Source organism: Lonchura striata, chromosome 5, assembly GCF_050655825.1.
Source record: "Lonchura striata isolate lonStrDom1 chromosome 5, ASM5065582v1, whole genome shotgun sequence".
NCBI lineage: Eukaryota > Metazoa > Chordata > Aves > Passeriformes > Estrildidae > Lonchura > Lonchura striata.
Genome location: NC_140707.1, coordinates 66,176,560 through 66,190,311, shown reverse-complemented (window position 1 = coordinate 66,190,311; position 13,752 = coordinate 66,176,560). Strand labels below are relative to the sequence as shown.

The window sequence follows — 13,752 nt, the reverse complement described above, 5'->3', positions numbered from 1 at the left end:
TTTGAATTTGGGTCTTAGACTAATCAAATCATGGTCTAGAGAAAATGCTTTACCTGGGATTAGAAAATAGAAAATAGAGATTTATTTTCTGATTAATTTCTTTTTAGGTACTAAGTTTCTTCTTTTACTTTCTGCTAAAATTATGTCTACGTCTGTGAGGCAGGCTCTGTTAATGGTAATAGAGCTCATCCTTGGGAAGAGGCCATTCAGGTCTGATGGATCCCATCTGTATGAGGATGATTCTCTAGGGTGTAATTTTCCTCAGCTATTTGAAACCCTCTCATAAGTGCTCCAAAGTGATCAGGTTCTGTAATTTGCAAAATGATGGCAAAAGGAAAGAGCTAGGAAGATTGTTGGTGGGACTGTTTGTTAGAATGCAGTATCACAGGACTAATAGCCTAAATTAATGCAAGGAGCAACTTGATTCAGGCTTTTTTGGTTTGGTTTGGTTTGGGGTTTTTTTTGGTTTTTTTTTTTTTTTGCATCTCCAGCAGCTGGACACCGACACTTCTCCAAAGTGGATACTACAAAGGGAGAATGGATGATGGTAGCACCAACTTATGATTTGGGGCAGGGGAAGGTTGAGGCTAGAGAAACAATATGAAGTTACATGCAGGAGAAATTTACCCTTGGTACAAAATTTTCCAATTCTTTTGTGTTAAATGGAAAATTGCTCGGCAATCTGCTAACAAATCCCACAAATACCTTGCTTACAGGTAGAAATAAACCTACAGAAAGATTGAGTTGACCTTGCACATTTAATAGCTTAAATTATCTTACATTACAATACATCCCATGTTGCAGCTGTGTATTGTATCATAGTCCTATCAAAGTTGTTCCTCTGTCTCTCAGCAGGTGAAATGAATTGGATATACATTCAGGTTTTGAAACAATGGCTTTAATATTTCAGTTCACACGAAGAATTTGCTGTCTTTATTTCCATTTCAACATTATATCTCATTTAAAGAATGACAGGGCTTCTCCTGTAATGCACACATTGGATTCCTGTCAGTGCTAACAGAAGGTATGTGCACACACCAATGGAAGCACGGATTAGAGTTTCTCTTGAGGTGAACAACTGTTTATAATTAGAGTTGTGGGAATGAAGAAAAACCCAGCTAGCAAGCAAACAGTCCCTCTTCCAAAAAGCTTGGTAAACTCATAAAGCTCAGGGGCTTAATCTCTGAACCAGAGTGCTTGTTATCTAATCCCCACCAGCTGTTGTGTACTTGGTAGCCATGACATCTGTAATAGAGCTGAAGGGCCTGTCTATATTGGTTGGCACCTTTACTCACCAACTGAACTTGATTCTTCTCTCATTGCTCACATTTACCTGCTTTAAATCATTAACCAGTTGCTCAGGGTTTGATCATCCATTTAGCCATACTTTATAATAGAAGTCAAGTCTGCTTTTCACATTAAGCATATTTTAGGTATGTAGGCCTTCAGCAGGTCTCATTTTTGTGTTGCTTATAAGAAAAAGGTATCAACCACAAGAATTTCCTCTGGTTTCATACGGATTCCTAACACAGACTTAAAACCAGCATGGGAGTGAAATCTCTTGAGTTGTATTTGAGCATCACACTTGCAGTAAACAGAGTAAAGAATTATTTGCATCTCCATTAACTGATGTGTATGAATTGCTATAGGTAATATAGGTATAATATAAATGTAAGCAGGGTATATGTGTTCATTATAATTATGAAAGAACACTTGTTTTCAGAGATTGCTGTCAGCTGTGCTGTAGTGGGTATTGTTCTTTTTAAGCTGGCAGAGGACAGGAATTGGCCCATCTTGAGAAAATCAGCCATTTTATGTCTCCCAGTTCTTGAGTGAGTGCTGTGATTTCAAGCCTGCTGTGAGGCAGTGCCGTCAGCACCAGCAGCAGTGCAGAGGAACAGCTGCTGTGGAGAATGGAGTGTGACCCCTTCATGTTAGGTGTGGATAAAACTCCTATTTTGGTCCTTGTAGGGGGTTAGAGGGAAGGTGTCTTGTTCCTGGATCCCACATGGGTTTAGTTAGGAGGTAAGTGCTGAGCTGGTCTCAAGGTGAGACCATTTTTGGACATTGAAGGACATACCTGTGGGTTATTTTACTGGTTAAAACAGAGCTGTTTATGGCTTCCTGGCACCATGAATGGTTAGACTGGGCAGCTAAAGTTGATAATGTGGCCAAAACTGGCCCTGAAGGCTGCAAGAAATGTCTGCTAGCTGTCATCATATTATTGTGGATCTAAGATTTTGAACTCTCCTAAGTTAGTTCTCAGTGTCTGTAATACTATCTGTCAAAATACAGAATACTGGCCTCATAAATAAAATTAACTATACTAAGTTTTCAAAGAAATACCTCTCAAGTTTTGTTAAATTTCATTATAGTAATTTTTCAGTTGGAGTTAATTTGATTGATTTTTTTATTATTTTTTCTCCCCTAGAATGGTACAAAGAAGTTCTGGGATTTTATGAGGACACATGACAGGTAATGATGGCATGACATTATTTCCCACTGTCTTCATGTTATATTTCATACTCTATTCTTTCATTAGTCAAGTGTTGTTGATGTTTTCTTTCCTCCAATTTCCTCTTCCATTGTCACTTCTTACATAATACCTGCAGGTGGTTCTCTACAGTTTAAGATAGAATTAGCAGAAATTTAAAAATCTCTTTGTCGTTTATTATGTTTTCAGTGAGTTTTGTCAGTACTTGACTATTCCAATATTAGACTTTTAACACATAATTGTGCATTAACACATTATTGTATACATTATTTACACATTACATTATTTAATTACACAGAAGATGGAACTGAACATTTGGATTGTTTGAAATTCTCTTTTTTGAGTGGGAATTTATTACCTGAAGGAAGGAGTTTCTTCTGTGTTTCCAAATGTATTTCTCTGATCAGGGAAGAAAAGCAATTAACTCCTGACTTCAAAGATCAGTTCATACAAGATTATAACAAATAAGGTGTATATAAAACAGACCACGTCTCAGTGTTATTAAAAACTAAAATATTTATATGTCTTTCCAAAAGTATTAATATTTAATCTGTTTGCTGAAAATTCAGGCACTAGAAGATAAAAATAAAAAGAAGGGTAATAACTTTTTCCAAGAAAAAGATTTTCTAAATCTATTAACTGTAAAAGATGCAGCAATATGTATGCATTAAATAACTAAAATCAGTTGCAATTTGGGAAATTCTTCTCTGTTGGAACCCTCTAAGTCCTTTCATGAGTCTTTGTGGGGTGCCTGGGAGGGATATAAAATTTTAAATTCTAGCAACATTTTTTATATATATAAAGATTCTGAAGGTAAAATTTTCAGGAGGACTGGGAAAGCATTAAATGGATTAAAAATGCCTGTACTGTTTGAGAATGAGGACAGAAAAGGGAGTGATATTTCAATACTGAACTTCACACTTGCTTTTGGAATTTGCCTGGAAGACAGTTCTGTCTTTGCACTTTGTCTGTCCATATGGGCATGTGCCTAAATTTATGATGGCAGATACAAAGGCTGAAATGATAATTGATTGCTGGAAATTTAATATATTCCCATTCAAGCAAGTGAATCCAGCCTCAAGTCACAGTACTGAGAACATGACTTCCAGATGAATTTGTATGACTATTTTTGTTTAAACTTTAGTTTATCACTGTGTGATAATGTGTGAATATATGCAACTGAGTGGGGTAAGTATTAAAGGATCAGTTTTCCATGAACTTCTTGGGAACAGTATTTCTGAAGGACTTTTGTGGACATTTTTAAAATAGTTGAGAACATAACTTTATAAAAAGGCTACAGCCACATGTCATGCCAGTCATCTCTGGTCACATAACATTTGTTAGCTTCAGATGCACAACAGCTGCCACCCCAACTTATTAGTGACTACTGTGGAACTGCAGAATGTCTAACACTCTTTCACAAGGAAATTCATTGCAGCTTCTGACACCAAAGTTAGTAATGTGAACTTCCTGCATAGGAAATCCATGGGTTTACATAATTTTTTTTGAGAATAAGAAGGCAATTATTACCCAATATATTAGTCAGATTCAAAATCCCTTACAATACTTTAAAGCCCTACATTTTGATGTATTTTAATAGCTGTGATGCTTATTATGTGGAAAAGCCATGTTAACTAGTTCCTGAAGATTATAAAGAACTTTATGCTGAGAGAGCTCTTACAGGTTCATTACTGCTAATGAAATATTGAAGGAGAGGAGAGGTTTCTGGGACACAGTTCTGTTGGTCAGGATTTCCTGGTGTGTATGTCTGCTTGAAGAACATTGTAGATGTTTTCCAGAATTAAGATCCCTTTTCCATAATAGTTTTTCATAAGTATTCATGGCTTAATACTCATGGAAGTGCTGTAAGACTCTTAAGTGCTCCAAGTATCTGTAATGCAGCTGTTTACCTGAACTGATATGTATTACGAATTTAGTGATGATTAATTAAAAAAACAACAGTGTGATGATATCAAACCAGACATTGTGCCTAACCCATGTCTTTATTGTCATCCTCTTTCAGCAGCACACGTAAACATGCTTAAGATTGACTTCCTTGTTGCATGGTAGTAAAATGAGAGCTTGTGTGCTGGGTTCTTTTGGGAGTGTTCTGCCTCATTTCAAATTAGGTCAATATAAGCCAATATTTAATAGATTTGTATCAAAAGATACAGAAAAGTATTTACCAAGAGAGATGAAGTTGTTGTTGTATAAATGTATCCTTTCCAACTGTTCAGATGAACAGCTGATTAAATTATACAAAGACAAAAACACAAGGACTGCAGTAGTCACTTCATTTGCCTTAGATGTGAGTCATCTCTTAAAATCTCACTATATGTTGCAGTGGGGCAAGATCATTTAACTATGTGTAGTCTGGTGGTGTAACTCTAGCACAAGATAAAATAGCATAATTGGTATTACTTCTCTGGTTTTTCCTTTTATTTCTTGTCTTTCCTTTAGTTATTGCACATCTGGGCATGAGTCTACAGTATGTGGTTCATGAGCTTTCTTAAGATCAAGATCATTCAGAACTAAACATCAATCCTGAAGGCACTGCTGTAATTCATGTTGAACAAGTAATTGCTTATTCCCAATCCCTCCCTGCCACTTGAAGACAAAAATAGTTATGTGCAATTTATTCCTGGTCACACAATAAACTGTGTTAAGGCAAACCTTCAGAACCTGTACCTTCAAAAGTCAACTGTGTGTCAGCATAGACAAAAGCAGCAGCATTTCTTACCATATTTAGGTTTACATTCTAACAGAAGGAAGATCCACGACACAAGGACACACCTATGGACAGTAGTTTGGTCCTGGAATGCTTTGCCCAGAATCTCCTTCCTTAGAGAAATCCAAACCTTGGCTGGACAAGGCTCTGAGAAATCAGGCCTAACTTAGAAGTTATAGTGATTTTAACAGGAGATTGGATCAGATGATTGCCAAAAGTCACTTGCATCCTGAAGGTTTCTGGTATTTTACAAGCATATTAAATGCTTCATGAGTGTTACAGTTCCCATCTGAAAACTGTCAAAAATTGGCAAACTTGTCAAGGAATCTGTCAATTTCTAAGCCATTTTTCTATTGGAAAATAATGAGGTTACTATTGTTCTTGTTCTGTGGAGTTAGATTTAAGTTAATCTTTCTTTGAAACATTCAGATAACATTATCGGAGCTCATTGGAAGGTTTTACTATGTCATTAGAAGCAACAATGAAGTTTACTAAAAATGAATGAAGTAAAAATCCTTGATTACCTCTTTTACACTGTAATTATTGAACAAGTTTATTGAGCTGTTGCTCCTAAGAGTTACATAATTTTGGCCTGTTGTGTCAGGCACACAGAAAAGATGCTTTCTGGCGTTAGGCATTACTTACTTTTCTAATTAAGTGTAATTTTCCCTTTAATACTCAAGATGATGTGTTTGGTCATTATTAAACATATCCTGATGAAAATCAGGCAGAGTGCAAGCAATGAAAATTGAGATACAAGGTGTATTTCAAGATTCTTTTTAGACTTGGGTCTGTCAGAACTGGTTAGCAATTTGTGGGGTGTGATTTGCAGGCTGAAGAGCTGTTAATTTTTTTAAGGGCTTGGCTTTTAAAAATAAAAGTCTTTATCAGGAGAACATTTTCCTTCTACAAATTTGTGGTGATTTTCTGTTAGAAATACAAACATGCTGAATTTTACAGAGTAACCATTGATACCTGTAACAAAAAAATATTCTCTAAAACCAGACTCAGGTTACAGTTACATTCTCCCTCATCCTAATTTTGCTATATATAGTACAGTAAGAGCCTGAAATGTAATACTTAAGTTCTACATTCATCTACTTTATAAAGCAATAGACCACGTTCGTTTCAGGTTTCAGCAGCTCCCCTTAAACAGATTCAAGGCTTTTAAAAGGCATAATTTGGGAACAGATGAAGGTCAGTGTACAGTCATGTGCTCCCTTCTGTGCTTTGAGTAATAATGCTTGAGAACAGGGACACCACTGTACCTTTTCCTAGTTGACAAAACAAAATTATGTCTACCTCTCTATTTGAAAGTGTGAAAAATTCACTGTAAAGTTCACTGCATTTAAAGAGAACAAATTTGAGGAGACTGAATTTTGTGCAAGATAGCAAGATAGTTATGTGAGTTCCTCTCAACTCTGAAAATACCATGTGATGTATATAAAGCATTTGGACTAAAAAACTTGGAATTCTACACGTGCATTGTACCCCATTCATGCTGCATTTTTACCTTCAAAAACGTCTCAGTGACTCAGCAATAGTTCCTGACTTAAAAAATTCTTACTGAAAAAAGCTGAAAGTTTATATTCCTGCTTATAAGATTTGCCTTTTTTTTTTTTTTTTTCAAGTAAAGATATTCATTTGTTTCACATTTCAAACAAATTAATTCCTAATCTAATTTGCTTCCTCGGAAGGAACGACTTTACACTTTCTCTATTACAAAGACAACTGAAAAGTGTAGTTTTCCATCAGGAGTGAGTTTACAGGATGAAGGAAACCAAAGCAACCTCCACCTCAGCTTGCTTCCTCCTGCAGGTACCAGCCATGCAGGCAGCAGGAGGAGGTTCTGGAGGCAGGTTAGCAATGAGCATAACTCAGGAGGAGGAGATGCAGGTGTGGAGGCTGCGTGCTGTGCAGTTACCTGGCCGAGGGCAGAGCTCAGGAGGTCCTGCCTGAGGAATGCAGCCCAGCAGCTGTGGCTGCATCCAGCCCTGGCCAGGGGAGCCAGCCAGGGATGGGTCACAGAGCCGTGGCCCACGGGAGCCACGGGTGCTATTCTGGCTCAGGGGGCTGCACAGGCAGCTATGGAGACACGGTGGAAGTCATGTGCCCTGACCACATTATAGGAGTGGATTAAATTCCTTCTCCTGTTTCATATGCCAGATCATTTGGGCTTTATGGAAACTTAATCCTGTATGTATTTTTCTGGTTTATGTCCTGGTGTATTATAAGACACCATGAAATTTAACTCAGATGCTTCCTTTGTGCAAGAATTGTCACAGTAGCTTTAAACTATAGCTTTTTAACATCATTACAGGTAAAAAAAAAAAACCTAAAAAAGCTTTTCTTGGGTGGCATATGCCTTTTACTTTCAATGATGTGCTGTTGTTCTGTAAACCTTGTCTGTCTTTGTAAAGTCTCCTCCAGGGTGTCAGTGATGTGGAATTTTCTTGATTATCTTCAAAGATAATGTGGAAGATAAAGCAGTGTTTAAAATCAACTGGAGGTAGTTCAACAAACAAAAATAATGAAAAGTTTAGGGAAATAATGGCTGAGAGAAAGGAATGAGAGCTGGGCATGTTCATGCAAAGGATATCACAATGGAAGGAGAGAAATCACCACTTACCATAAAATGTAAAGGAACAGGCCAGAATAATTTAATTTCATCAGTAATCAATGACATAATGAGAAATGATGTATGGTGAGGAAAGTATTTTTAAAACTAAACACTAAGAAACTGTTTTTACCAATAAACAATCCAGGAAGGCATATTTTGTAATCACTATCATTGAAAATGCTCAGGTCTAGGCTTGATATCTAGCAAGGATGTTATCAGGATAATGATAATTTTCCTGGTATTAGAAGGAAAAAATGTAGTAGCCTATTAGTTTCCTTCAACCCAAGTAATTACACAATTTGTTTGCATACAGTATTTGCAAATAAAATGCATTTAATGCTGTGTTTTTTGTTGTTCATTTTTGGGGTTTTTTACAGTGAAGGCTTGACAGATCCTCTGCTTTTGTGCCAGGAATTCTGCAGGCATATTTACTGTCTTTTAAAATGAGTTATTATGCTGTTACCTTAGGACCCAATTTAAATAAATGCATAGGAATGAGAGAAACATGAGATGAAGTGCTGTAAAGTTATCAGAGAGAAAAATGAAGTCATAAATTTTCAAATTCTCATTTTATCTTCTTAAGCATGTGATCTGAACGCACTCTGTAGCATATAATCTCTGCTCTATCACTGAAACAGTATAAAATGGCAATAAAATCTTTATAGAGGGCAATGCTTCATTGGGAAGTTAGATATTTGCCTAATTTTAAGAACAGAATCCATGAAAATTCTTATAACTAAGCAGGTACACAAGAATTTTAGCTGGTTAGTCATTAATTTCTGAATACAGGTTTCTGGTATCCAGATTAGAAGCATCTTGGGCTCTTCATGAGTTTAGGGATTTAATAATCTAGTGTTTCCAATAATATACAAAATAAATCAATGTGTTCATTTTCTTACAATCACAGAAATTAGAAACGTGATTTCAGGTGAAATTAGGAAGGTGATTTCTGCTTTCAGGTGATTTTGAAATAAACGTGTTCTGTATGAACGATGCCAAGAGTTTGTACATGGCCTAGAGCAGTAGCATGATCATGGCCTGCATTTGGGATGGGTAAAAACAATCTTAGGAAAGCTAGGAAATGTTCTGTAGTAGAAGTGCCTGTATTTTAGAATTTTAGCTGAAAATATCTCTTGGAAAAGAGGGAATTATTTAAACCTTATTCTAGAAAATTGAGGAAAATGTGAACAATTACCAGTTTCTCACTGATGGTACTGAGACTGTGCAGTTATACGTGGCAAAAGGTTGTGTTATGCACATCATACTTGGATTTTGGTAGGTAATAAACAAAGTTGCTGATTTCCCGTACCTTAGTGCAGAACGCTTGAACTTTTTTGTTTTGTGAACTGTCCTTGAAACCTGATGGTGTTTTAAATCTTTGACTTTTGCCATTTCAGAAGGGAATAGAGGCATACTTAGGTTTTTTAGGTGGATTATTTATTTGTCTTATTATGTGATAGCATTTATAAATAGCAGTTTCACATATAATTAGGAATTGGAACAAAAGCCCATCAGGCTCTGACATCTGTTGCACATAATTCACATAAAGCTGTATTTAATCAAATAAGTTAGCATAAAACCTGAATTTATTTATTAAAATATTTTGTTGAAAGAATCCCATTGAGATGCAATGTGTCATTTCTAAGGGTATCCTGGGATACTGGCCAAGATATGACACTTAAGGAATGTTATTAAGAGCAGCATGCTTTGATGTCTCATTTATTTTGCAGTTGAATTTTCTGTCTAATTTTTCTTTGTTGTATGAAAATAAGTTGCAGAGAGAATTGTTTATTCCAAAGAAGTTGTCCTGATGATATTCTCTGGTTGGCAATATAAATTGCTACTTTACAAGTACAAACTGTGTTTTAAAAGTGGGTGTATATGGGTTTGTTACCACTTCTTAGTCCATTTTTACGCTGGTCTGATGATTAACCAAATATATGCTTCCTGCTTTATGGTGTCATGAACAACTTCCTGCTGCAGTTCAGTTTACTGAAATCGATCTTCCTTTTGATTTTTTCCAAAGTAACGTTTATTTTCTTAAGCATACATGGCTCACCTCTTTATTCTGGGTTTATTTAGTATTAAATATTTACGTTGTGTTGGAGAAAGCATTCAAATTTCATCAGAATACAGAAGTCTTTTAGATGTCTCTAATTATCTATTGCCAAATCCACTTTATATGTGATTAGTATGAAAGGCTGAATGTTTTTGTCAGGAGCTTATAGCTTTGCTTTTGTAATAGGCTGCATTTTAAGCAGCCAATTGGATTGGTGTTGGCCTTTGAAAGATGCAAAATGCTTTGAAGGAAGACTTAAATGAACCAGTAAAGATTGTGCAAGTGCACACATTTAATCTCAGGACTATCTGCATTATAGTTAAAGCTTGGGAAACTAAAGGAATTGCACTGGAGAATAATCAGAGTACAGCTTTGTTACATCTCTGTTCTGAAAACGAAGGGGCTGTTTTCTCTGGCTTAAGGTACTGGGTGCTGTGCTGATAAAAGGAAGAAGACAGCACTTTAGAAGCCGCATTAGAAGTTTTCAGGACATGTCCAGCTGTTAAATGGATGATTAATTTGAATACAGAAGTAGCACAGGGGCTGCATACAATTCTTTCTTACGGACATCAAAAATAATTTTGAAATAAGATGAAGTAGGCCCTCCTGAAGGTTGACTCCTCACAAATAATTGTTTTTGTGTGTTGGCTCCCAAACAAGTTTAGGTGTTTTTTATTATCACTTTCAAGTTGAAAGCACAGTCATTTTAGATTGGAACAGGAGAGGACACGTTCCCAAATGTGAACAGCACCTTGCAGGATCTGCAGGGGACCCACAAAGAAGCCAGAGAGATTTTGTGAGAACTGTGGTGACAGGACAAGGAGTAAGAGGTACAGATTCAAACAGGGAAAATTTAGGTCACATGTTAGGAAGATTTTTTTTTTCTGTGAGGGTGGTGAGGCACTGGAACAGGTTGGCCAGGGAGGCTGTGGGTGCCCCAGCCCAGGCACTGTTTAAAGCCAGGTTGGATAACACCTTCAGCAACCTGGTTCCCTGGGAGGTGTCCTTGCCCATGGCAGAGGGGGTTGGAGCTAGAGGATCTTTAAGGTCTATTCCAACCCTTTAGCTTTTTATAGATATACTTTATTTGTGATCTGGGGTGTTTCTCAAACACGGTATTTTAAAAAGACTATCTGGAATTACAGGCTTGACATGGAAAACTATGAATAATCAATTTGTCATCCCTCTATGAACAAAGAAAGCCAAATTCATATAAGTTCAAGAAGAAAAATTTATACTTTAAAGCTAAAACAATTATGGGATTTCTGAATTATTTATTTATTTATTACTAACTTTTCATCTAGTATGATTTGTAAATCTTGATATTTTCTCCTTTATGAGCTATGTGGGCAAAAATATGAAATGTATGTTTTATATTCACATGCTCTCCAGCAGAGATGAATGCATCTCTAAATACCTCTGTGGTTGCACACTACATTTGATTATTTTCTTCTGATTGTATCAAAGGGAATTTTAAAACCAAATATCTGTTGAGAGTCAAGGGGGCTGATTAAATCACTTACTTGCTTTTATTTCTGCACACTGTTTTTGTGTCTCCTTTTGGAATCTGCCATTCCTTTTTCTTTGAGAATGGTAACTGAAATACTGCAGGCGCTGTGTTAGTAGTATTGGAGGGGTTTTGGTAGTTTGGTTTGGTTGGTTTGTTGTGGTTTTTTAGAAATCATACATCGTTAGTTCCTAAAGTCTCCCCCATGGAGCTGAGATTATTCTTTCTAGGCAGCACTTACCAATATTACAAGCCTTAAACTATTTTTGAGATACTTCTTAACCTTCAAAAGTAGGTGAAAGTGGCTGAAGTTAATAGCTGAGAAGTCCTGGCTTCCAGTGTTAATATCAGTCTTTTTTTAGGTGCTTTATCTTCCACTGTTCATTTCTGATCACAATTTGTGTGTATCACACACATACCCACAAATGCTTGACACAAGCAGCTCCAGAGTTGATCTGACAAGGATTTAAGAAAGGTCAATTTCTTTGCCTCTGTTATCTCATAATTTACCTAATGTATTAGTATTTTAGTTATTAGTACAGGATTGTCATTGAAAGTCCTCATCTCCAGCTTTGAGAGTCTTAGCTCACTGACAGAAGTGCAAGAGTATTGTCCTTGTCTTTGCTATTGCTGTACTGTGGGGATTTTCTAAAATTATTTTTTAGTTTCGAAATTCACATTTGTAAAGTCAGCATTAGGACCACATCTAAGAATAAAGAAAGACTGAATCCATCTTTATTTATTAAAGGATTTTGAAAGTTTGTCTCACGAAAAGTAATTAGTAAGTGTCAGCAGTTGCATGTGGATTAACTCTATAGCCCTAGAAGTACACATTTAAGAAGCTGTGGTGAAGTTAATTTGCTGATTTCAATTGCTGGGATGTATTTCAAAAGAATTAACTTTGCATGGTCCATATGTGTGTGTGCACATTTTAACAGGATGTCAGTTTTCATCTGTCCCCTACCTCAGAGCTGCTGTGGTCAAATGCTGCGTGTCTTGTGCTGCTCCATGAAACACCACCTTCCTTTCTCAGGTTTGAGAGCATGAAGTTGTAGTATTTCTAGTTAAATGTCTGCTGAGCTGGAATATCACAAAGCATCAGCATTACTGTGTTGGGGGAAGGAAAAATGTAGTTTTCTATGGCACACAATGGAGTCATTTTCTAAACTATTCTCAGTGGTGTTTTCAGCTGTAAAGGTTGTGTTCAGGTGGGTATTTTCTCTTGTCCTAAGAGTCTTAAAGGTGGAGGAGGAATTAAGTTTGTGCACTTGTATGTTACAGTGTCCTTGGGTCAGCTGTCTGATTTCTGCACATTGACTTAGTTTAGGGAAGTCAGATATCCATCAAAGAATCCTAATACCTTTTTCACTCAGGGATTTCTTGAAGTTTAAATGGCTAAATGCTACATGAGAGCCTTGGCCAAATAGTTGAAATCCCTTTCAGAAAACATTGTGCAAGGTGCCAAGACCAGACACACTTCACCTGCAAACTTGAGTACAACAACAGCTCAAGTACAGGTTAAATGCTCTGTGTATGTAACATTTTAGGTACATATCTTTCTTAAAATATTTTAAAGCTACTCTAATTGTTCCCATATTTATAGAAAGAACAATATTCTACATCATTGCATAGTAAACTGTTTACATGCCTGCTTTCTTTGGGGAAAACTACTGTAATTAGAGTAGTGATTTATGTATAAAATGAGTGGGAGCTACTGCAGTGGGAAGTTGAGGATGAGATTGGGCTGAAGGCTAAGTAGGTCTGTGGTCTTCACCAGCCCTGGAAGACACTTCACACACCCTGTCATCTCTTAATAAGTTCTTTTTCTGTTTGGCTCTAGTTCCTAATGCAGCCTCGACAGATGTGGTGTGGAGGAGCCAAGTCTCCTTCACTGGGCAGTGGTATTTGCATTCCTGAGCTCCCCTTTTACACCTCTGATTTCCCCCAGAGTCAGCTGCTGGAGGAATAGCCAGCAGAGATCCCACCTCTGGAATATGGTAAAAGTAATCTGCCACACAAAGTGTAAAGATTAGCAGATCTGACCTGAGACTGTTTCCTTAGTGCAGCTTGTTCTAAGGCATGGATGGAAGCTTGGGATTTATCATGATCCTTTTATATCTGGGTATTGCTTTCCTTTGTGAAATATAATAAAAAAGTGGTTTTGTGCTCCTGTTTGAGACAAGAAGCCTGTTATTACATTAGGACCTTTGATACCCGTTTTAGGTTAAATTCTTGTATAGTATTACTGCCTTCTTTTAGGGAATGTGGCTGGTTTTGTTTTTTTTTTTTTTGGGTTTTTTTTTTTTTTGGGTTTTGTTTGTTTGTTTGTTTTTCTTTTTTTTTT

The 13,752-nt window shown here is 36.6% G+C and overlaps 1 protein-coding gene across 1 annotated transcript in view; it reads left to right on the top strand.

The window, feature by feature from the left end:
• Positions 1-13,752, top strand: part of NUDT14 (nudix hydrolase 14) — a 58,425-nt gene that overhangs the window by 24,983 nt on the left and 19,690 nt on the right. The window contains exon 2 of the mRNA XM_021554491.4: positions 2,432-2,475. Within this exon, the coding sequence (XP_021410166.2) occupies positions 2,432-2,475 (44 nt within the window). The remainder of the gene's footprint in view (positions 1-2,431; positions 2,476-13,752) is intronic.